Genomic DNA, 26,464 nt, shown 5'->3' with positions numbered 1-26,464 from the left:
CTATAAATATCTGGCAAAGATAGGAATAATGTAATTTCAGATGTAACTTTATGAAAAATGCAAACACACAGTAATACCAGTAAATTGTTTTGCATCTGTTGTTTACATTATTTCTATCAATAATTGTTGCCACAGGTTCTATTTTTATGCCCCCGAAGGTGGGCATATTAAAATCACACTGTCCATCCGTCTGTCCGTCCGTGTGTGAGTGCGAGCACACGATTGGTACCTTAGGTGGTAGGAGGTGTGGCCTAGGACAATAGAAATCCTTTGTATTCATTCTGTAACCACTTAATTCTTTTGTTCCTTAAGTGGTCATTCTATTGTTTTCAAACAATGGAATGACCACCTAATACATAAATCGTATGGGTGTGCGTGCGTCCGGTAAATCCTTGTCCGGGCTGTAACTCTTCCATCCATACAGGGATTTTGAAAGAACTTGGCATAAATGTTCACCATAATGAGACGACATGTCATGCAAAAGACCCAGACCCCTAGCTCCAAGATCAAGGTCACACTTAGAGGTCAAAGGTTAACATGGTCTGTTTCGTGTCCGGTCCATAACTCTGCCATCCATGAAGGGATTTTGAAAGAACTTGGCATAAATGTTCACCATAATGAGACGACATGTCATGCACAAGACCCAGACCCAGACCCCTAGCTCCAAGGTCAAGGTCACACTTAGAAGTCAAAAGTTAACAGTGTATGTTTCGTGTCCAGTCCATAACTCTGCCATTCATTAAGGGATTTTGAAATTACTTGGCATAAATGTACACCATAATGAGATGATGTGTCATGAGCAAGATCCAGACCTCTAGCTCCAAGGTCAAGGTCACACTTAGAGGTCAAAGGTTAACATGGTCTGTTTCTTGTCCGGTCCATAACTCTGCCATTGATAAAGGGATTTTGAAATTACTTGGCATAAATGTTCCCTATAATGAGATGAGGTGTCTTGTGCAAGACCCAGACCACTAGCTCCAAGGTCAAGGTCACACTTAGAAGTCAAAGGTGTTTCTTGTCTGGTCCGTTTATCAAGGGATTTGAGAATAATTTGACACAAATGTTAACCGTATTGAGAAGATGTGTCACACTTATGACTGAGGCCTCTTAGGTCAAGGTCACAAAATGATATGTGATTTTTTTTTCGAATACAACTTTGGCATTCTTGGGCCTATTTTGGGGGCATTTGTCACCAATAGCTCTTGTTTGCTGCTAAAATTAAAAGACTATTCCAACTAAAGTAAGATAAAATTCTGTAAACTTAGACTTGAAATATATTGTGGTACAAATGTAAGTCATGATGTCCAACCCTACTATTTTTATGCAACTATGTAGAATTGACTGACAAGGTAGTGATAAAATTGGATTTTGTTCTATGGGTAATTTTTTGTGGAGAAGCAGAATTGTCTAATTATTACCACATCTGAACTTGAGGAACTAAGAGTTGGGTGTTGCAAAAATATTTATTGCTGATTATCTTATCAGTCTTGTATTTTTCCCTTTCTATGAAACAGGATAGTCAGATCAGTATACGAGGTATGATGCAGTCCCCATATCTCGGAGACATGACAGCAGAAGTTGAATCATGGAACAGTGCCTTACAACAGGTCGAGGAAATAGCAGATCTCTGGTATACATGTCAGAAAAAGGTACTAACACTATCATACTCAGTCACAACTCCACCTTTTTCACTTACAAAAAGAACTTTTGTTATGAGAAAATCCTATAAATACTGGTCTTAGTGAGAAAAAATCATTAACTGAGTATAATGTAGTACATTGACTAGATTTGACTCTAAAACATTTTTAAATACAAGACATATAATGACAAAGATGTTGAAATATCTTTTCTGTGTTTTTTTTTTCAAAGATATGAATTATGTATGTTCATTTGTTTGGGAAGAAAAAGGGTGAGCTGACTTTTTATATGTTATATAAAATCTATTGTGTGTTTGTGTTTCAGTGGCTGTACCTGCTGAAAGTGTTTGAGTGGCCTGAACTGTACAAGAGATTCAAGGAACATGCTCCAAAGTTTGAAGGTGTTCATGCTAAATTCAAGGTTAGTTATATTTAACTTTGTTTAGCTTGGAAAAGTATTACCAGGAACAAAACAGACACAACTTAATGAAATAAAGCTGGTTGAGGTGCTCAGAGAAAGCACTGCAGCAATAGTTTTAGGAAATCATTATCAGTGAAAACATTTTGGTGCTGTGGCAAGTGTGGATTAGTTATTTCTAGGCAATGTCACCCAGCCAAGGTAAGTTTAATTCCAGACTAAAGCTTGAACAATATTTGTTCCTATTTTACAGGACTGGATGCGGGTGGTGTCCAATGACTCGAAGGTGTTGACTGTGATCAACAGGCGACGTGGAGAGAAGGGTTACAGGTTACTACAAGGAGACAATCTCAGGGCACTCTTCTTACAGCTAATACAGACTCAGGTAAGTTTTTATGCCTCATTCCAAAGTTTGACCCTAGTTGATTGAAAACAGAGATTTCAGTTATTAAACACTTGATGAAGATAAAATCAGGGTAGCTTAATTTCTGATTTTTCTGGTCATCGATAATTTTTTCCAGGTAAAGCCTTGTAATTCTACAGTTGCACTATATCTGAGTAGACAAAAAGGCAATATAAGAGGGGCCAGAATCATATAACACCTTTGGTGAAATTTTACAATTTTTTCTGCATTTTTTTACTTTTGGTTCCCCATCCAACCAGCTCGGGATAGTTTTAGATAACAAATGAAGAGGTCATGAACCTTTATCCCCTTCAGAGTTCAAAGTTTCCTGTGACATGGGAACAGTCATTCAAGAATATTCAAAATTTAAGCTAATTAGTTAAATGAATAGATATATTAAAGATTTGAGGCTGTAAGTTAAATATTAATTTTTCAGGAGGAAATCTTGAAACATCTGTCATCTTTGATGGACAACTGTAGACAACAGTTTACCCGTCTATACTTCCTGTCTGATGAAGAACTTGTAGAAATGATGGGTATCTCCAGGAACCCCCAGGCTCTTCAAACGTTTGCCAAGAAATGTTTCCTCGGGATAGAGTCTCTAGCATTTGCTCTGCCTCCGGGTACATCAAGTCTAAATACACACCTGGACTTCGCTTTACATGGTAATTATAATTCTTCTTTAAAAATTATTTAACAGACTGTAATGTGATACCGTAATCATGCCTGCCCTACTTATTTAGTGCATCTGACTTTGAAATCTGGTGGTATGATTGGTTTTTGAAGGACTGTGTTAAAATATGACTCATTTTCTGGTGTCTTTAGAATAGAAGTTAGCATTCCTTAAAGACAATAACAGTACTGGTGTTGTTTAAGAAATCAAGAAACAAGGCAATATAATGTGTACACAACTCTTGATTAACAAAAAATATAAAAGGAGGAAGTTCAAAAAATGATTACTCACAGCGGGTTCTAGATGTTTGTTTGTTTGCTTTGTTTTCGGTTTTCTTTGTTAAATTTATCGAAACTAAGCTTAAAAAAATTACTAAGTAAAATAGACCAGTCTCAGAATGCAACCGTGTCATTGGTCAATTTCAAAAGTGAGCTCACAATCAACCAATCAAATGCTAGATATACACTGTGTTTCTTGTTACAGCTGATAAACTACAGGTGATAGCTCTTAGAGGCAAACATGGGGAGGAGGTGCCATTCTTCGCTCATCTTGAAGCACAAGGCAAGTCTACGATATGGCTGAAACTGCTCGAGGGTATCATGAAAAATACCATAGCAACCATTCTTCAAGCATGCGTACAGACCAGAATGGAAGATGGTAGGTTATTTCTAATTGTGGTAAAATTTTGTCCTGCTAGATTAGTTGTTGATTATAGGTTTCAACACTGTGAGCTGTACAGTAACAAGTTCAGTTTCTGAGTAAGGTAGTTGTTTTTCATGACAAAGAGTACTTTTTCCTTCATCTCTTTTGGTGTTTGGAAGTTGGTCATGAATTTTGAAGAACAGGAATTCTATGAATTCTGTAATGTTAATGAACTGTCATACACAACAGACAAACACCGATTTGAAAGAAAAAAGAACAGCTTTTTTCTACACTATGATGAAAATTAAAAAATGACTAAACTTTCTGCACTTTCTTACTTAAACCTGAGCTTTATTTGATTAAACGCCTAATTTTACACATAGTTTATTCACTGGCATTGTACATTAAATAAAAAATTTTCTTAACTACAATACCATTGAAACAAGGCATTTAACCCAATACAAAGTAATAAATGTACAACTAAAAATCTGTTTTCTCTTCAAGTACATATATGTAATTCTGTGTCACTGAAAAAATGTTTAAACTTTAATAATTTAGAGTGTGTTTTATTTTAGGTGGAAAAATTCAGCCAGTTCATATCTTAGATGAGTTAATAAAAGTTTACAGAGCAAAATCTGAGTTGACTGAGGAAGATCTAGCGGTACAGGTCAGCCACCAGTACCAGCACTGGTTGCTACGGTTCCCGGCTCAGTGTGTGTTTGTCGCCGAGGGGATACTATGGGAAAGGGCCATGCATAGGATATTGGAGAAACCAGACTTTGAAATAGATGAATTGAAATTTTTGAAGTTAGTAATTGCATTTAGTTTGCATATGTGTCAATAATTGCTGTGATTTAATGAAAATGTTGCAGGTACAAGTCTCTTGTGAATCGTAATCTGAAATTTCTGAATGTTTAAGTCTTTAGAAAAATTAAAAAGATCTTTCTATCATCTGGCAAAAAATAATTTTTGTAACTTGCTCATAATTATGTCTCCCACCTCACAGTGGTGTGGGAGACATATTGATTTACTCCAGTCTGTGTGTGTGTCAGTCTGACACAAGTCTTGTCCGCACTCTAAGTCGAACATTTCTCATCCGATCATCACCAAAACTTGAACAAAATGTGTTTGACCAAAAGTCCTCGGCCAAGTTCGATAACTAGCCAAATTGGCCCAGTCACTTCGGAATTATGGCCCTTGAATTACCAAAAATCGGCCTTTTTGCTCCTGTCCGCGCTCTTAAGTCAAACATTTCTCATCCAATCTTCACCAAACTTGAACCAAATGTTTTTGACCATAACTCCTCGGCCAAGTTCATTAACTAGCCAAATCGCCTGAGGCACATCAGAATTATGGCCCTTGCATTATACAAAATCAGCCTTTTTACTCTTCAAAGGTATATTTGTAGTGAGTAAACAGTATAATAAAGACTGACATGCTATTTAGATGATTAGGCAGTTGTGGGAGACATGCATTTTTCTCAAAAGCAGCTCTAGTTATGTATGTTTTGGCTCCAGAAATGTAAAAAAATAGTAAAAAATAAAAGTTAGGTACTACCTCCCTGTTAATTATATACATGTATAATACAAAACAAAATGGTAAGAATCTCCTTTTAACCATACATGATACAGAATTATATGCTAGAATCATTAATTTGTTTACTCAGGTTGAATGGCAGTTCTAGACTGGAGCAGTATATAGAAGTACTGAAGGAAATGCACAAGACAGGCATAAATGAACATGTAAAACAAAGACTGCAGTCTCTCATCTCTATACTTGTCAACCAGAATATTGAGCAGAGAGACTCACTAGAAGGTGAGTTCAATTATTTTAATGTCAAAACATAAAGAAATCTTAACCTTTACCCTGCTAAATTTCTAAAATGGACTGGTCCATCATTCATTTTGGGCAGCACCACTAATTATTCAAAGGGGTGTTCACTAAAAATTTACTGACTGAAAAGGGAACAGTGCAGACCATCTGCCAGCAGGTTAAGGCTAAAAGTTACAGAATTTTTAAATCTTAAGAATTTGTATCTTCTTGTTTACTGTAGGATTATTTATAATATTGAAAACTTCAGGTAAGATAATATGCAAGATATTGATTTAATATTCACTATTCATAAAACAAAACAAAAACAACAAAAATAAATAGTACTTGCCTTTAATATCAGTAGCTTTTATCACATTTGGGAGAAAACATCCTTGTGTTGGACACAATACCAGGACTAATAGAAAGATTGGCTCTTCCGAAGCAGCAACAAGGCTAATATATTTAAATGCTTTGGCTTATGATATATCTCATCTTAAATGATCACCGGATGTTATATGCTTTTGAAGAAATTTGTCTCTTAGAATCTTTTATTTAATTTTAGCTCTGCTATCAGAAAAAGTGATCAATGAGAAATCATTCACGTGGATGAGAAGGTTACGTTACCATATGGACATCAGGAATGTCCTCCGTGCCAAACAGGAACCTGTAGACCCAGTACCAGCTCCACCTTCAGTCCAGTCTGACCACCAGTTTGTACGCAGGGCGAGCCGGGCCACAACCAGGAAGACAACATCTTATACCTCAACTAGAACAAGGAAGGAATCTGTTGGTAAGTCATGGCTTTTGCACTATTAGGGTTTTTCACTGGATCACTGGATGCTTTTGTTATTTTTGTATTCAGATTAATTCATTGGTATGCATCAAATTATTTCTTAAAACACTCAAGATGGAATTATTTTCATTTACCTATTTTTGACTGCCTTGGGTTGTATGACTGTACAAATAGAAAAAGTTATGTTCTGTGTTTATAGATAAAGTTGCATAATGTCTGTTGTGGTTGACATCCATTTGAGTGGAAGTTCATAAATCCTATTAACAGCTGAAATTCTGGAATACTTTACTATATGTCATGAATATTTTTATAGATTTTGTTTTTAAATTAAAAGTTCTTTACACATCCATTTCTGTGTATTCAGTATGCTGTATGTATTGATATACAGTCAAATTTGTGTTGAAGGTCACCTATGAAGAGAGACCACCTGGCTCTTAGAGACCACGAATTTCATATAGTAATAAAATATTTTCAGTTGATTCCACCTTGTTAATTGTGAAAAGTGGCGCATTAATTCTTTCAGATGAAACTGCCATGCAGTCGTTATCGAGAACAAAAACAAGTGTATCTACAGATTTCCAGTTTGGTCCCTGCACTATAACACAGCTGGGAAATGTGTTCCACTATGACTATGAATATTTGGGGCCAGATACAAGACTTGTATTGACCCCACTTACAGAAAGGGCTTTCCTGTCCCTCACGCAGGCCTTGAAGAACTTCCACTGTGGTACTCTGACTGGGCCAGCGGGAACTGGGAAGTCTGAAACTGTGAAAGATCTAGCCAAGGTGTGTTCTGTTATCTTTGATGTATATTTAACCTTTACCCTGCTAAATTTCTAAAATGGACTGGTCTATCGTTCAATTTGGCCAGTACACTTATTATTCAAAGGGTGTTCACTGAAAATTTACTGACTGAATAGTGAATAGTGCAGACCATACATCTTGGTCTGCACTGTTCGCAAAGGCAGGATCACTTGATGCCAGCAGGCTAAAGGTTAATGCCAGTTTTAGTATTTCCTTTATGTACCAATAGTCAGATAACCTTACCAGTGTTTATGCATTACTAATTACTTGCAGCAAGTAAATGACAACTTTTTTTCTCCACACATACCTAAGGTAGAGAACAAATAAGTTCAGCATATTGTCTTCTATTAACTCAAAGACATTTACCTCACCTAGGGATCAAAATCCTATCTCCCATTTAACAGTTTTGAGTTCTATACGCTAAGCTAAAAGGATGGGCAAGCAAAAGCTTTGGGTGTAATAGTTTTCCAGATGTTATTGTATAAAGTCCTCAGTGGATCCTTTTAAGGACACCAGACTGATTGTTTAGTGAGATGGGCCTCTGTTAGAATCTTGCATCAAGAGCTTGATATTCATATACTATTCTTGTTTTATAGATGTTTGGATGTTGCCTGTTTGCAATCAACTGTAATGCAGAGATCACATTACCAATGATGACACAGTACATGATGGGAATGGTCCAGTCAGGATGCTGGGCACTGTTTGATGATACAGATAGGCTTACTAAAGGTAACACTCTTTTATATAAAAAGGCCTACCATAAGTAGCACTTCCTTGATTAACAGATAGGCCTATGTGAGATCACACATTTCTTGATATACAGGTAGGGCTACTAAAAGTAACACATTCTTGATAAAAAGATAGACCTACCAAAAGTAACACTTTCTTGATGTACAGAAAGGCTTACCAGTGGTAACGTTTTATATACCAATAGGCTTACCAATGGTAACACTTGCTTGATATACCAATAGGTTTGCCATTGGTTACACTTGCTTGATATACCAATAGGTTTGCCATTGGTTACACTTGCTTGATATACCAATAGGTTTGCCATTGGTAACACTTGCTTGATATACCAGTAGGTTTGCCATTGGTTACACTTGCTTGATATACCAATAGGTTTGCCATTGGTAACACTTGCTTGATATACCAGTAGGTTTGCCATTGGTTACACTTGCTTGATATACCAGTAGGTTTGCCATTGGTAACACTTGCTTGATATACCAGTAGGTTTGCCATTGGTAACACTTGCTTGATATACCAGTAGGTTTGCCATTGGTTACACTTGCTTGATATACCAGTAGGTTTGCCATTGGTTACACTTGCTTGATATACCAGTAGGTTTGCCATTGGTTACACTTGCTTGATATACCAGTAGGTTTGCCATTGGTTACACTTGCTTGATATACCAATAGGTTTGCCATTGGTTACACTTGCTTGATATACCAATAGGTTTGCCATTGGTTACACTTGCTTGATATACCAATAGGTTTGCCATTGGTAACACTTGCTTGATATACCAATAGGTTTGCCATTGGTTACACTTTTGATATACCAATAGGTTTGCCATTGGTTACACTTGTTTGATATACCAATAGGTTTGCCATTGGTTACACTTGCTTGATATACCAATAGGTTTGCCATTGGTAACACTTACTTGATATACCAGTAGGTTTGCCATTGGTTACACTTGCTTGATATACCAATAGGTTTGCCATTGGTAACACTTACTTGATATACCAGTAGGTTTGCCATTGGTTACACTTGCTTGATATACCAGTAGGTTTGCCATTGGTTACACTTGCTTGATATACCAATAGGTTTGCCATTGGTAACACTTACTTGATATACAGAAAGGCTTACCAATGATAACACTTGCTTGATATACAGAAAAGCTTACCAGTGATAACACTTGCTTGATATACAGAAAGGCTTACCAATGATAACACTTGCTTGATATACCAATAGGTTTGCCATTGGTAACACTTACTTGATATACAGAAAGGCTTACCAATGATAACACTTGCTTGATATACAGAAAGGCTTACCAATGATAACACTTGCTTGATATACCAATAGGTTTGCCATTGGTTACACTTGCTTGATATACCAATAGGTTTGCCATTGGTAACACTTACTTGATATACAGAAAGGCTTACCAATGATAACACTTGCTTGATATACAGAAAGGCTTACCAGTGATAACACTTGCTTGATATACAGAAAGGCTTACCAATGATAACACTTGCTTGATATACCAGTAGGTTTGCCATTGGTTACACTTGCTTGATATACCAATAGGTTTGCCATTGGTAACACTTACTTGATATACAGAAAGGCTTACCAGTGATAACACTTGCTTGATATACAGAAAGGCTTACCAATGATAACACTTGCTTGATATACAGAAAGGCTTTCCAATGGTAACTTTGATATATTGTAATGTTGATATACAGATAAGCTCAAATGTTTATAGATAAGCTCAAATGTTAGCCAGCCCGCTTAGCTCAGTAGGGAGAGCGTTGGTCTACGGATCGCAGGGTTGAGAGTTCGATCCTCGGGCGGGGCATATGTTCTCCGTGACAATTTGATAAAAGACATTGTGTCTGAAATCATTCATCCTCCACCTCTGATAATTCATGTGGAGAAGTTGGCAATTACTTGCGGAGAACAGGTTTGTACTGGTACAGAATCCAGGAACACTGGTTAGGTTAACTGCCCGCCGTTACATGACTGAAATACTGTTGAAAAACGGCGTTAAACCCAAAACAGACAAGCAAACAAAAAGCTTAAATGTTGTCATTTTATGACCCTTGCTTTCGATTGCATGGTAATTTAACATGCACACTGCTAAACTTATTAAATGTAAAGTTTGCTCAGTACAAATAATACATCTGTGTTGGTATACTTTGCAAACATTTTTTGATTGCAGGTCTAATGTCGGTGACAGCCCAGCACCTTGATTACCTCCGTACTGCCCTCAGGTCTCTAGATCTGTCCAGTGAAAACCAGTACAAAATTAGGGGCCAGCCCAGGGCTGATAAGGTATTATACCTGCTTGATATATCTCCCATTTTATTTTGTTACAGTATTTATTCAGCAATTTACCCATTACAGAATTTCTATATTTTATTTCACTTTGGATTTTAGGTTGATTTATTAATTAGCTGTTTATTATATATTAATACTTCATTTCAGTATAATTAAATATTACTTATACATGTCATTAATGGGTAAAGTAGAAGCAATACTTAACACTTAACTTAAGATTCAGAAATGTTGTTGTCAGAAGCTTTGCCGTGGTTTCCAACAATAACAGATAAAGTTTTTAGGTTAATTATAAAGGCAGTATATATGTAATGACCATTTCAAGGAAAATATCCCTTTATGCTTTACATATTCTTCTTCAAGCAAAATTTCATGAAATTCTTAAGAAGAAAAATTCATAAAAGTTAGCTCTCATTTTGCTTGAAATTGAAGTACATATAGCTGATTTGATCAGCATTTTTATGTCCCATTTTTGAAGAAGAGGGTGTATATTGTTTTGTTCAGTGTTGATCGGTCTGTCAGTCCACCTGTCTGTTGATCATTTGCTTCTTTTTTTATATAAAAAAAACTAGAGAATGATTGATCTCACAATGGTCAAACTTCATAGGATGATTGCCTGTGGTCAGTAGATGACTCCTCAGATTTTGGGGGTCTTTTGATTAAGACCTGGAGACAGAAAATGGTTTCCACTATTAAATTAAAGAACGTTTGGCCTACGGGCATCAAACTTCCAAAGGATAATTGGCTGAGGTCAGTAGATGACTTGTTTTGTTTTTGTGATCAGTGAGTTGTCAAGGTCAAGGTGACCTCTAGACTGAAAATGGTTTCAGCTCGATAATTATGTCTCCCACCACACAGTGGTGTGGGAGACATATTGATTTACTCCAGTCTGTGTGTGTGTGTATGTGTCTGTCACAAAGCTTGTCCACACTCTAAGTTGAACATTTCTCATCCGATGTTCACCAAACTTAAACAAAATGTGTTTGACCATAAGACTTCGGCCAGTTTCGATAACTAGCCAAAGCGGCTTAGGCACTTTTGAATTATGGCCCTTGAATTACTGATTGGATCCACTCATCCAGACCTTCTAATTGAATCCATTCATCAAGACCGTCCAGAGAAACTAGTCATTTTTCATAGGGGCACCATCTAATTTGAATCCATTCATGGAGACCATCCAGAGAAACTAGTAATTTTTCATAGGGGCAGTTGTGGGAGTCATGCGCTTTTCTCAAAAGCGTCTCTAGTTTAAGAACGCTTTTTGCTCTCAACCATCTTAAAATGCATGCCCGCAGTCAGTAATTAACACAATGTTTTTGACGTTATTTTGTCAAAGGTCAAGGTCACAAAAGACAATACTACATACCAATTTGCCACCGACAGGCCATCATTGGGGGCATATGTGTTTTACAAATAGCTCTTGGAATCTTTAAACATTACATTTATTAGCAAAAATCTATTATTAGGATGTCAAATTAATGTATAAATTTATAACTTTTCCTGCTTTCAGATGTTTTCAGTGGTGGGTTTTTATTGCAATATAAAATGTAGATGTTGCTAGTTATGCCTTCTTGTAATAAATTATTTTGCTTTAACTCAGATCAATTTCATTCTTTATCTGTGATACTGCTTGTACCAGTATGATTAAAAATCTGTGAAATATTTGTGATCAAAATCAGGTTTTTGTGTGGAAGGTTTAAGAAAATTTTGAAAAATTGCTGGGTGCAGTTTTCTTTAATGAATATGATGATATACAAACATACAAAAACCTAATATCTGTGGGGAACAGAAGGATGTAAATAAAGTACTGTTAAATCGAGATTTTCGATGTTTTTTGTATAATCACTTTAAAATAGCTACATACCTACAGGGTTACATTAAAGACTATAGTATTTAAAAGATACGTACCGGTATTTCTGATATAAATTACAGCAGCTTTATATATGTAGATAGATTTAGTAACTGTATTGCAATATGTTATTTTACAACCCCATAAAAGTATGTTTCTATTTATCCCCTCCCAAGCATGCATTGAATCAGTGCTTTAGTAGATACATGTAATGTGTTTTATTTTATGCTTTCTATGGATCTTTTCTTCCACTTGAAAAGTTTGTTAGAAAACTATTCTTTATAGAAGAAGACTTGCAGAGCTTTATCACAAATATTTTGTTTAGAGAAAAGGCTGGCTTGCATCATGCTGAATGCTCTAGAAAATATTGTCTCAGTATTTGTTTATGAAATTTACAGTTAATTGGATTTGTCAGTAATGATTGATAATGATAAAAGTAAAGTTGATGCTGAAAGTGTGATGATGATAATGGTGATTGTGATAATGATGATGATGATGATGATGATGATGAGAAATTCCAATCTATAACTTTTATCAGTTAGATTAGAAAAAGTGTTATAATTTCAGATGACATTTACTAAATTTTCCCATGTGATAATGTTAGTAGTTATTTTGTAGATAATGTTATGGTGATATTTTCTTTTAAATGTTTTGTAGAGGGAATGGTATTAATTATTTTGTAGAAAACTGGTGTAGGTGATGCTGTTATTCGGAGGAACTCATTGACCACTCTCCACCCACTTCCAAACACGAGTTCATCACCGCAGCTCGAGAGACAGAAAACTGTTCCGCACGGATTCAATGTAATCTTTATAACTAGATTTTTTTTTGTAAACTTTCTTTACATATTGCATTTGGGGACTGTTTTCATAATATTCAGTAGAATTAAAACATTTACTACTGTCTACCATTAATTTAGAGAAATCTTTATAGGCAGCTTTTGCGAAAATGATGTGGAGATAAACGATTACATTGTTGTTGTTGTCTACCAACAAATATTTGTAAAGGTTTTGCCACTTTTCTTCATTCTTTCAATAATTCTGTATAATAAAAAGCAAACGCCCCAAAATGATAAATATTACAGGAGAAAGGACTAGTGACATACTTTGAGGAGACGTGGATTGCGGAGAAGGAAACTCGGAGACATTCCATAGAGCGGGAGATAGAAATACAGGAATCAGAGCTCTACAACAAAAATAAACCTCCGCCACTCTTCTATGGTTAGTACAGATCACTATTTTTCTGTTAATTCTACATTTATATTTCCTTTTCTCACTGACGTAAATGACTTCTTAGATTTTTAAGGACACCCCTGGTTGGTTCCTTAAGAAACGGTTTTAATCTCAACTGTACTGTAAGATGTTTCATACAATTTATTTTTGTCTTTTTACACTATTTATATTCTTTAATATTTCTTTCAGTCAATATATTTTTACAGCAACTGTCCTGTTGTTAAAACAAAAGTTGTTTTTTTTTTGGTGTTTTTTTTGTTTGTTATTATACATACAGAAATGTATGAATTTTGTGGCTGTTTTCAGCTGCTGTAAAGGGTAAGATATATAAAAAAAAACTAATGAATTAGTTTGATCTTAATTAAAACCAAAAATTAAAAAATGTTTAAATAAGTCATTAGTGGTTTAAATTTCAACAGTAACATTCGCTTTTAACAGTTTTTTTGAGTTTCAGCAGTAACAATTTGCTTTTAACAGTTCCTGTTTCAGTTTGCTAAATTGCTTAAGCTTATAATTGGTAACAGAAAATGAAGAGTTTCAATGTCAAAGGTTTGAATCCTTGAATGATCATGATCATGAGATTCATTTGGTCTATGACATTTCATTTATGATATGAGCCGTGCCATGGGAAAACCAACATAGTGGGTATGCGACCAGCATGGAGCCAGACCAGCCTGCGCATCCGCGCAGTCTGGTCAGGCTCCACGCTGTTCGCTTTTAAAGCCTATTGGAATTGGAGAGACTATTAGCGAACAGCATGGATCCTGATCAGACTGCGCGGATGCGCAGGCTGGTCTGGATCCATGCTGGTCGCATACCCACTATGTTGGTTTTTCCATGTCATGGCTCATATAAATATGCCACAAATTTCAACCATGATAAGACTATGTGCAGAACACAGCTTTTGGTAGGTTTAAGGTTAAGGTTCATGATGAGATGAAAGGTCAGTAATGATTATTTCATGTCTGCTCTGATTCTGTTTAACCCCATGATGAATTTTGAAAATACTTGCCACAACTGGTAACCAAAATGAGGTGACTGCATAACAAAACATTCAGTCATGTCAGTTCAAGGTCAAGTTCACATGGTGGTATCAAAGGTCAGATAAGGGATATTTTGTGTCCACTTTTTATATATTTACACCATTGAATATTTTTCAAACAATCCACCATATTTACCATGATAAAAAGACCTGCAAAACACATCTTTCAGTCATGTCAGTTTAAGGTCAATACGGCATGTCTCTTCACCCTTCCATTTAGACATAGCTTTTTGGGGTGACATGCATTTTGTTCTAAAACAGTCTCTATTAGAAATGTTTTATATGTTGTAGTTGATATTTGGTAAACTGTTCTTATAGGAATGAAACCTTTAAGTGGGGAAAATGCCTAACAATTTTGCTTAGCTGCAGAACTAATTTTGTGTCTGTCTGTCTTCTACGATATATGGAAGATCTTTAATAGTAAATATCAAAATCAGCTTCTTAAATGATTTAAATTCTCATAAAGGCTAGAAATAATTGCTTTGTATTAATATCTGTCATTCTTAAAGATACATTATGCCCATATTTCATATTTATAAAGTAGGAATGTGTGCTATGTTTCTAATAAAAACATAAGTAAACACGGTTAGAATATGTAATTCCACCAAAAAAACTGGTAGTTCTTTTTTGATAAATAACTACATTTAACATTTATTGTGATTGTGGCTTTACATAGGCAGTTAATTTGTATATTTATCAAAGTTAAATTAATTGATGGGGATTTTCAGATTTAAATCAATGTTAAATAAAAAAATATGTTTATGAATGAAAAGCATAGTACATCTTTAAAAGTGGATCTAATATAAATAAAACACTGCCTTTAGCTTGAATAGTTTATTAACAAGAATTAAGGAATCAAAGTAAATTTAAAAGATGATAGCTTTAATTTTGTTTTGGAAAATGGCTGAGCTGTCTAAGTAGATGTGTAAGTCATGATATTGGCAAAGCTTGGATTCATTTACATCTAGCTTGCTGGTGGCAAGTGGTTCTGCCTTTGCGACCAGCACAGACCAAGATCAGCCTATTTGTGCAGGCTGATCATGGTCTGCACTGTTGGCTATTCTGTCAGTAAATTTTCAGTGAACACCCCTTGGAATTACAAATGGTACTGCCCAAATTGAATGATGGATCAGTCCATTTTAGAAATTTAGCAGGCTAAAGAATAAAACGTAGGTTTCTTTCTCCAGTCTATTTCTACTTCGTATTTTGTCAAATGAAATATTTGTAAATAATGATTTCAAACATTTTAATTACATATATAGGCATAGGAAACAATGGAATCAGGTTTATATTGAACCTTGTGTTAAAGTCAAATGACTTATTTGATTGTTTTATTTATACTTTCGAAATCGTTGTCAACAATGATTGAAAAAAATGACCAATTTTCATATCTGAAAATAAGAACAACTAATACAAATTAAATATGTATATATATACATGTTTGTGTGTATAAAAATACTGTGTTCAGGCTTAAACATTACACACTTACATATATATATCAGTAAACACAGAATTATTATGTAACACTAATTAATAAATGCACAGCTAATGTCCATATTTAGCCAGGTTAAAGATATTTGATGAAGATTTTTTAGGTTAAAATCAAAATAACCATAGTACATTTTCAAATTTGCAAAAACTTAGCTGATGAAAATGGATTTTAGGAATGTAAATTAATATTCTAATAATATTAGTATTCTAATATATTGTATGGGCTGAACACCACTAAATTGGTTGTTCTAAATTTCATATATAGTCCAACATTATCTCAGCAGATTTTCAAAGACTTGTATTCCCATAAAGAATTGTATTGTTACTATAGATAAAGAAAATAGGGTGTTAACTTTTCTGTAAGAAAGTGACACTTTATTAGAAACATCCCTCCGAATTTACTCAGTTTTTACTTCTTTTCATGACACAAAATTCTTACACTGCCATTTTTGTACACTATGTGATAGGAGCATGCATATTTTGACTGACTGCTACAAATACCTATTGAAACACAGCAGAGTAAAAGAAAATATGATGCTATTGAGAAAGGGCATGATGAAAGTAAGAAAGATTAGGACGATTTATATTTGGACTACTTGTGGCCAGTGTAGACTTACATTTGATTTGGTAGTGATCAGCCTGTATAGATGATAATGAGTGTTTAACTTTTGAAGATGACTTCTTTTTACAGAACCTAAAATTTCCGACCTCATTTCCAACTTCTTCATGAAACCAGGTTCTAGTAAGCGTATGCACTTTTTTTAATGGATGTGGCTTTGAGGTCAATATCTTTCTCCCTCCATAATGCACATTGTCTTTTATATCTTGATTCATTATTCATAATATTATTTATTATGTGCAAAATTTCTTGAAAATACAAATTCTGCTTTTTAGCAGAATGCTTAACGAGTTTGTTCATGGTTTCTTAATACATGGAAGTGGGTCGTCACCTTGTATTTTTGTTGTTTCTGGTTGGCTTTTTGTGTGTATCTATTTTTATCTTTTTATGCAATGAGGTAAAGGGTAGGATTGAATGCCACACCCCTAGGAGTCATTTCGGTTTTTATAATTATGCAATGGTTTAAGGTTTCAAGCTGGTAGAAGGGGTAGAAGACTGGATTATTATGTAATGCGTTTCATCATGGCACATATTTTCAAGTTTTTGTTCAAGATTTTCTTAATTGAATTTTGTATGTTTAGGGGAAGTTGGTAGTACATGTAGGAAACATTTTCATCTGTTCTTTTTTTTGTTATCTGAATGTTAAATAATTCTTAAATTTCAGAAATGATAAGTGATTCACTTGAAATTTTCAATAAAAGACCCTCTCTTTACTTCATACTGTTAAAATAAAATGTGGGAACTCCACATTACAAACACAAATCTGTTGTAGGCTCTGTTTGATGATCTGAAAATTGTACCTCACTGTAAATAATTATTTTTATTATACCTCTCTTTTGTCTACAATGATAAACTCCCATTACCCGAAAAAGAGATATTTTGACTATCAAAAACATTTTCAACTTTTTTGACACATGACCAAGCGAAAGTGACTGTCAGGTCATGTGACCGCGCTGATATTTTGAATGTCATTTAACCTTTAGCCTGCTAAATTTCTAAAATGGACTGGTCCATCATTCAATTCAGGCAATACCATTTATTATTTGAAGGGGTGTTTACTGAAAATATACTGACTGAATAGCGAACAGTGCAGACCATGATCAGACTGCACAGATGTGCAGATTGATCTTGGTCTGCACTGGTCACAAAGGCAGAATCACTTGCCGGCAGCAGGCTAAAGGTTAAGGGCAATTAACTGCTTCAATATTTTAGCCAAATGATTGTCTCTCTTGTACACATATAGTAGTGACGTCACTATTCAATGTGTACACAGGCGATTACCGCACTAAAGATGAAACTGTTAAATTAAATGAATTAAAAACATTTTTAAACATTTTTAAATACTAAATTTTGTTCGGTATAATAATAAATATCATATGACAGTGTGTTTGACATTGATATTGTCAACCCTTGAAACAGAATGTCACCACTCGGCTTTCGCCTCGGGTGACATTCTGCCCTCGGGTTGACAATATCAATGTCAAACACGCTGCCATATGATATTTATATAATGTGCTGAAAAGATCTAGAGGGGATGAATTATACAACATATTGTAAACATGAAAATATTCAGTCTGAACAAGAAAGCTAGGTCCTATTTTGGATCATTTATTGACCATCAAATGGAATTAGACAGACCATTAAAAAGACAATGACTGTCTTTGTAAAGAAAAATTATGGTAAACAACTCATTTAATTTCTTTCATTTGATTGACAGTTGAAAGAAATTCTAGCACTTTCATTGGCTGATAGAATCGGCATTCTATGTAATTTATTCTGTAAAATCAGAAAATTTTGTGAAGGATTAATTTTGCTATATTCACTAACTTTATGTTAATGCAAAATTAAAAACCCATGAAAGTGCTTTTATTAATAAACATAGTTCTATATGTTTAACAACATGGCCATATATGGCAAAAAGCATACTTTCATATTTGTATATTACAGTTAATAAGGACGTCCTTTGATATTTTGTAATATTTTGCAAAGATGTAAGAAATCCCATTTATTTTTTGAAAATACAGAACATGCCAGATTTAAGGGGAAGAAGGCATCTCCAGACTACAGCAAGCTGTTGAAAGAATCTGTGTACAAGTCCGAGGTGTTAGGAAATGTAATGTTTAACGGAAAACTCATACAGGCCAATGCTAACTATGGTTGCTTCATGACTGTGAACATGAGTAACCCGGCAGCTTCGAACATTCCGGAAACTTTCAGGGTGAGTAAGGGAACATTTGGAAAGCTGAAAGGAAAACTGATTTACTGTGAAATCATTAATATTCATGGGGGATTAATTTTCGTGGATTTCGTGGTTGAGTCAATCCACGAAATTTAATCGCAACGAACAAGTAAAATTCCCATTCATTTTATGCTCAAAAGTTGAAATCCACAAATTCATATCCCCACGAAATTTATGTTTTGACCAAAACCACGAAATTTCATGCCCACGAAATTAAATGATTTGACAGTAACTTAATTTCCATTTGAAGGGCATATATTATAATGGTTTTCTGCAGGTCTTAATTTTGTTCATTTGAACAGCATCATGGGAAAAAAACTAATTGTTAAAGTGAAGATATGTACTTGTCAAGGGAGACATTCTCGAACATCATAATCATACATGCCATAATTTTTCCAGACCTTTCTGGGATTCTGAGTAAAAATTTCCGGGATTTTTACCCTTTGTCCGGGACATACACCGTGACATTAGTATTCGTCTGTTTCATGCATAAATATCATAAAATTATATGCAGTTTCCGGAGATAAACATTATTCCCTCGCTTAGGAATAATTTGTTGCAAATGTTGTCTAGCTTTCTAAGGGAGGTAAATAGGGTAATTTACGTCTATAGTTCGGCACGTGAATTGGTTGCGTTCCCGAGGTGAACTGAATTGGGAGATTTGCTATATACGAAGAATTAACCTGGTCATCGTGATTTAGAATCCAGCTTATTTGGTATCTTTTTAAAGCTTAAAAGTTTACCTAATCATTAATAAAATGGAATCCTCAGAGGAATGAAATAAATCTTATAGATAAAATCGATATAAAATATTTCGGGTTGGGTCAATTTTCAAGGATTGGCTGGCAAAGGCATTCAATACTTAAAAGTTTAATTTAGAATATTAGTGACAATCAATCTACATTTTGAAAGATTACAACCTTTTAAAATAATTATCGTTTAATTGACCGTTATCAGCCATTTCTTCCAATCAAGGCTACATGTAGCTTCACCGCCTACGTGCTAACAACAACGAGATTTTCGGCTATTGTTCCCAATATTAAATTATCATAAAACTGTTATTGATTGCATAATTTTGTCAATTCATAATCAGGGTCATCAAAATAGCTGACTGTAAATTAATCTGGGTCATCAAAAGATCGCAGTGCGCAATATGAGTGGTGATCGGAGCTAGCTTAATCAACATGTGTCCCGCTCGTGGGCATGAAACTGATTATCTGATAATTAGGAATAAACAATGTGACACCGGTGACTGTTTATTGTGTTTTATTCATATAAAATTCAACAATTTATAGGCCAAAAAAAAAAATTTTTTTTGGGGGGTTATTTTTGTTTTTCTGTATTTTTAATTTTCCGGGACATTTCAACACTGTCCGGGACACCGGGACGAGAATTGATTTCTGGGACAATCCGGGATGTATGACATGTATGTCATTATTAATCAAATTGAAGTTTGTTTTTGCTTCATAAATATATAAGTAGCAAAGGTATTAAAATTTACTAAACCCTAAGCCTAATAACTAAAAAAGAATTTTTTTTTAGTTTTAGTCAAGTAATAAATGAGTTGTGTTTTATATGCAGATTATCAGCTCAATGTATGCTGATACATCTAAACGTTTACCTGAAAAGTAGATTTACTGATTTTGTTTCAGGTATTGTTACGACCAGTTGCCATGGTGGTTCCCGACTTGAGACCATTTATTGAAGTATCCCTGTTGTGTTGTGGGTATCATGACTATGAAATCTGGGCAAAGAAATTGACATTGTTTGTGAAACTTGTCAGGATGCATGTAAGTAGCTACAGTTTATTTAGAAGGTATTATGTATGCAGACATTTTGTATCGTAATTCTGCTAATGGTTCCAAACTTACTTTTAACAGGAAGGTAGAGAAGCCCTTAATTAACAAAGCAAACAACTGATGTATGAAATGTGCTTGGCAGGAGAATTTGATGTACATCAAAAAACACTGCTGTTAATTTTAGTCTCAACAAGCTGATTGGGCAAAAGCTTTGGACAACTAAATGTCAGATATTCATGACATTAAAAATTGGACCAATTCAATTCATACTTGATACATTCGCCATTTTGCTGCCTGCAACCAGCTAGGCATTCGTTTGGCTTCCCAGCACTGGTCAGGGCAATTCCGGGTACACCGATATGCACCGGTCTTGTGAGATAGGCTTAGCAACAAATCATGTATTTTTGCAATATATATTTGAATAAACATTTGGAAATTTGTGGTTAATATGAGTAAAGGAAGAAATATACAAGAAAAAAAGTATGTCTGCTTTATGTATGGAAGTTGTGTATGTTACACATTCACAAAGAGCAATAAAAACTGTTAAGAAATCAAGGAACACTAGTTGAAATTCTTTACTTCATAACATAAAGTACAGGAAGGAGACAGAAGTGCCACAAAAGACACAAAAGTTCCAGAAAAAGACAAAATCACTAGAAAGAAACAAAAAGTGCCAAAAAGGAACACAATTACCAGAAAGATGCAAAAGTTCCAGAAAAGCCTGATGATTAACCTGAGGATATAACAAATGATAATTTTGTATTACAGCTACCCAGGAAGAGTCAGTATAACTTTGGAATGAAAGACATGAAGATGATTCTCCACCTGTGTGTCAGTCTGCTGAGAGAACTCATAGAAGCACAGGAATTTGAAAAGAAAGAAATGGGTATGTCTGCTAGGCTTTTTTCATGAACTCAATCTATTTCATGTTTTTATTGGATAAACTTTAAAAAATTATCCGAAAGCTGACATAAAATTAACAGAAAAGTAGGTGTCATATATCTTCTAAGAGAGAGATTTTTCTTGTCACATTTGATTACTGCAAAGTCATATCAGAATCACTCTGCTGAGATGTGGTATTGCTACAACCTTCCCTCTCATTTTTTTCAACCAAAATGTCAGTAATACTTCCACAGTGAAATCTTAATAAAAAACTAACCTTTATTAAAACCTGACATACCACATTTAAGTTCTAACAAAATAATGTTGTGATGTCATGACAGTAAGCTATGATTCAAAATTTGATGTTTGGTTGCATGTGTTATAACTTATTTTTGAATATTGCAGAGGATGCTGCAAAGCAGACGGACACAAAAATAGACACCCCACCACTGGTTGCTATGGATACCCATGCCCTAGAAGAACAGAGTATTGTACAGAGTATTCTAGATGTCCTTCAGCCTGGCCTGGAATCAGAGGATGATGTTGGCACATTCCTTGAAATCTTGCGTGATGTTTTCCCACTCAGTACAAAACCAAAGTCAGTGTATGGACAGTTTGCTGATACTAAACTTGTGAATGCTGTTCGTGATCAACTTAATGAAGATAATGTGAAGGAAACACAAGAAATTATGGACAAGGTATGTTCCCATTGCCTGGCTTTTTTCTGTTTTCAGTCTGCAGAAATGAATGAAAAAAAGGAACAGTAGTGTGCATTGTTTTGATTGTTCAAACAGATTAAGACAGACTGTATAACACAAATTGTCAAGTCTATTTTTATTTAGAAATCTACCTGTTTACCTGTAGAATGGTACCCTAGACCATCAGTAAACATGAAAGTATTTAGTTTCAAAAGTAGCTGCTGTCAATTTATGACTTGTAGGTTTAGTGCAAAATACTTATAATTTATATGAAGTAAAGAAAGAGAAACACTTTTTTTGCACCATAACTTTGCTATGATTTAAATCATTTGCAAAAATACTTTTTTTGTCTTTGGATAACAAATATGGATACTTGTAGAATAGCGTAGTTTCATTGTCACAAGCTGTGCACTTTGTATCTTATACTGTACTCAACAGATCCTACAGCTGTATGCAACCATCCAGCAACGAGAATCAGTGATTTGTACTGGTCCAGCTGGTTCAGGGAAATCTACCAGTCTCACTGTACTGTCTCGTGCCCTCAACCGGCTCAACTACCTGCTGTTTGCACCAGATCATTCAAAAGATGAATTAACACCAGACAGGGACTTTATGTATCATGCCAAAAGCAAAATGCAGGTAACAATATATGAAATTTGCAATGGTGGAGGAGGCGGCACTTCTTTCATGATAATTTATCTTCTATGTCAAGTAACTGAGCACTTATATAACAGCACTTTTAATGCCTCGAAAGGGAGGCATATAGTAATTAAAATGTACAGTAATATTTAGTTTTGATATTTTTTTAGAAGTGAACAGCATTCTACACAGATCCACTGTTTCGTAATTTTAAAAACGTTTCTTATTTTACCTTTTATAACATTATTCTTACTCTCAAATAACAAATAATGACATTTCTTCTCTGAAGAATATTTTTAATAAGACTTAGTTGAGTCCCTTTAGGCGTAAAAAAAATTGTTTGTTTCTGGTATCCCGACCTACCCTAAATTTTTAGCTCAACCCTAAATGTTTTTATGGCCTTGGAGAATTTTTTTTCAAGTTTTTAACAAAAAGTTGCAAAACTGCACTTTTTATGCTTTAAACATGGTCAGTAACGTTAGAAACCAACTTACCAATGCTCTAAAGGCATAACCCCCTTATATGTATTCATATTTTGACAAAAAAATAATTTAAGAAAAGTCTCACTTAAAAAAAAATCCCCCCCCCCCCAAAAAAAAAAATTCCCATCTTCCTACCCTAATTTTTTTGAGCATGTTACCGGAATCAAAGAATTTTTTTTTAGGCCTTAACAATCTTCAGGTCTTTTGACTGCAGAATGTTGTAAAAGAAAAATTATAAGTTCAGTCCCTTTAACAATCTTCAAGTTTTTTTTACTGCAGAATATTATAACAGAATAATTACAAATTCAGTCCCTTGAATAATCTCCAGGTTTTTGACTTAGTGCAGTATATTCTGTAATTGTTAATACATTTAAGGAGAGTTTCTATTTGAATACATCCAAATTACCAAGTGAAATTGACATGTAAGCAAATATATAATTCTCCATATACAGTCTTTTTGTTAGAGAAGGTTTTGTCGACATACGCAAACAAAACTGAGTGGGTTGAGAGGGAGGGGGGATTGGGGAGCTTTGGTAATAGGAGATAGAATTATTTTGGCAACAGACTATGTCATATTCTGATCATCTCAAGTCTTTTTAGGAGCAAGTTTGGGACATCATAAATTGAGATATCACTGTTATGTCACAAAACTTGGTGTCTATATAGCTTTTATTGGGACAAAGGTTGTGATTTAATAGGAATCACTCAAGTTAAAGTCAAGGTCTTTGTTGCTAAAAATAGAAAATTGTTTCTGCTCAATATCTTTAGTTGTTACCAGAATTGGTGAGTAGATAGTTTTTATTGAGACAGAGTTTGTTTGATGTTCAGTTAGTTTCCAGCAGTTTGATAAACATTACAGCTATGCAACTGCTACCATTACCTACATTTATATTCATACCAGAATGTCAGACGTTAAAAACTTGTATTTGTGACATTGCCTTGTTTTCTTGTTTCTTTGCTACTTGTCTTGTAAGAATCTTTACGCCACACTTCGAAAATATCTTCTTAATGCACACTTAGAAAATCAGGTCAAGGTCACAGGGGCCTGAACATTGAAAACCATTTCCGGTCAGTAACTTGAGAACCACTTGACCCAGAATGTTGAAACTTAATAGGATGATTGGTCATACAGAGTAGATGACCCCTTATGATTTTGGGGTCACTCCATTAAAGGTCAAGGTCACAGGGGCCTGAACATTGAAAACCATTTCCGGTCAGTAACTTGAGAACCACTCGACCCAGAATGTTGAAACTTAATAGGATGATTGGTCATGCAGAGTAGATGACCCCTAACGATTTTGGGGTCACTCTGTGAAAGGTCAAGGCCACAGGGGCCTGAACATTGAAAACCATTTCCGGCCAGTAACTTGAGAACCACTTGACCCAGAATGATGAAACTTCATAGGATGATTGGTCATGCAGAGTAGATGACCCCTATTGTTTTTGGGGTCACTCTGTTAAAGGTCAAGGCCACAGGGGCCTGAACATGGAAAACCATTTCCAATCAATAACTTGAGAACCTCTCGACCCAGAATGTTGAAACTTCATAGGATGATTGTTCATACAGAGTAAATGACCCCTATTGTTTTTGGGGTCACCCTGTTAAAGGTCAAGGTCACAGGGGCCTGAACATTGATAACCAGTTCCGATCAATAACTTGAGAACCACTTGACCCAGAATGTTGAAACTTCATAGGATGATTGAACATGCAGAGTAGATGACCCCTGTTGATTTTGGAGTCAGTCAATTAAAGGTCAAGGTCACAGTGGCCTGTTCAGGTAAAATCATTTTTTAGAAATAACTTGAGAACCACTTGACCTACAATGTTGAAACTTAATAGGATGATTGGACATGCAGAGTAGATGACCCCTATTTATTTTGAAGTCACTTGATCAAAGGTCAAGGTCACAGGAGCCTGAACAGTGACTTGAGAACCACTAGGCCAAGAGTGTTGAAATTTAGCGGGATGACTGGACATGCCAAGTAGATGATCCCTATTGCAGCCAACCATCAGTGTCTCTTTGACTTTCGCTCCTGACCCTATTGACTTCTTGCCTATAGGACTTTGCATTTTGGGAGACATGCGCTTTTTTACGAAAGCATTTTCTAGTTTGTATTCATATTTTGACAAAAAAAATAATTTCAAAAAAGTCTCACTTAAAAAAAAAAAAAAAAATTCCCATCTACCTACCCAAATTTTTTTTTAATATGTTTCCGGAAACAAAGAATTTTTAGCTCACCTGTCACAAAGTGACAAGGTGAGCTTTTGTGATCGCGTGGCGTCCGTTGTCCGTCCGTCCGTCCGTTCGTCCGTGCGTAAACTTTTGCTTGTGACCACTCTAGAGGTCACATTTTTCATGGGATCTTTATGAAAGTTGGTCAGAATGTTTATCTTGATGATATCTAGGTCAAGGACGAAACTGGGTCACGTGCGGTCAAAAACTAGGTCAGTAGGTCTAAAAATAGAAAAACGTTGTGACCTCTCTAGAGGCCATATTTTTCATGAGATCTTCATGAAAATTGGTCAGAATGTTCACCTTGATGATATCTAGGTCAAGTTTGAAACTGGGTCACGTGGGGTCAAAAACTAGGTCAGTAGGTCTAAAAATAGAAAAACTTTGTGACCTCTCTAGAGGCCATATTTCTCAATGGATCTTCATGAAAATTAGTCAGAATGTTCATCTTGATGATATCTAGGTCAAGTTCGAAACTGGGTCACGTGGGGTCAAAAACTAGGTCAGTAGGTCTAAAAATAGAAAAACCTTGTAACCTCTCTAGAGGCCATATTTCTCAATGGATCTTCATGAAAATTGGTCAGAATGTTCACCTTGATGATATCTAGGTCAAGTTTGAAACTGGGTCATGTGGAGTCAAAAACTAGGTCAGTAGGTCTAAAAATAGAAAATCCTTGTGATCTCTTTAGAGGCCATATTTCTCAATGGATCTTCATGAAAATTGGTCAGAATGTTCACCTTGATGATATCTAGGTCAAGTTTGAAACTGGGTCACGTGCGGTCAAAAACTAGGTCAGTAGGTCTAAAAATAGAAAAACCTTGTGACCTCTCTAGAGGCCATATTTTTCATGAGATCTTCATGAAAATTGGTCAGAATGTTCACCTTGATGATATCTAGGTCAGGTTTGAAACTGGGTTACATGCAGGTCAAAAACTAGGTCAGTAGGTCTAAAGATAGAAAAACCTTGTGACGTCTCTAGAGGCCATGTTTCTCAATTGATCTTCATGAAAATTGATCAGAATGTTCC

General features: G+C 35.1%; 1 protein-coding gene across 1 annotated transcript in view; it reads left to right on the top strand.

Annotated features, from left to right (window-relative positions):
• LOC123530896 (dynein heavy chain domain-containing protein 1-like) overlaps window positions 1-26,464 on the top strand; it is a 161,276-nt gene that overhangs the window by 44,661 nt on the left and 90,151 nt on the right. The window contains exons 31-49 of the mRNA XM_053518035.1: window positions 1,515-1,649; window positions 1,963-2,058; window positions 2,309-2,440; window positions 2,895-3,123; window positions 3,615-3,788; window positions 4,349-4,580; window positions 5,440-5,588; window positions 6,148-6,375; window positions 6,902-7,164; window positions 7,779-7,911; window positions 10,115-10,227; window positions 12,763-12,882; window positions 13,164-13,299; window positions 16,536-16,586; window positions 18,488-18,681; window positions 20,355-20,492; window positions 21,270-21,387; window positions 21,789-22,081; window positions 22,520-22,720. Of these exons, the coding sequence (XP_053374010.1) occupies window positions 1,515-1,649; window positions 1,963-2,058; window positions 2,309-2,440; window positions 2,895-3,123; window positions 3,615-3,788; window positions 4,349-4,580; window positions 5,440-5,588; window positions 6,148-6,375; window positions 6,902-7,164; window positions 7,779-7,911; window positions 10,115-10,227; window positions 12,763-12,882; window positions 13,164-13,299; window positions 16,536-16,586; window positions 18,488-18,681; window positions 20,355-20,492; window positions 21,270-21,387; window positions 21,789-22,081; window positions 22,520-22,720 (3,135 nt within the window). The remainder of the gene's footprint in view (window positions 1-1,514; window positions 1,650-1,962; window positions 2,059-2,308; window positions 2,441-2,894; window positions 3,124-3,614; window positions 3,789-4,348; window positions 4,581-5,439; window positions 5,589-6,147; window positions 6,376-6,901; window positions 7,165-7,778; window positions 7,912-10,114; window positions 10,228-12,762; window positions 12,883-13,163; window positions 13,300-16,535; window positions 16,587-18,487; window positions 18,682-20,354; window positions 20,493-21,269; window positions 21,388-21,788; window positions 22,082-22,519; window positions 22,721-26,464) is intronic.

Source organism: Mercenaria mercenaria, chromosome 11 (genome assembly GCF_021730395.1).
Source record: "Mercenaria mercenaria strain notata chromosome 11, MADL_Memer_1, whole genome shotgun sequence".
NCBI lineage: Eukaryota > Metazoa > Mollusca > Bivalvia > Venerida > Veneridae > Mercenaria > Mercenaria mercenaria.
Note: the sequence above shows the minus strand (reverse complement) of the source record. Positions and strands in the feature narration are given on the sequence as shown.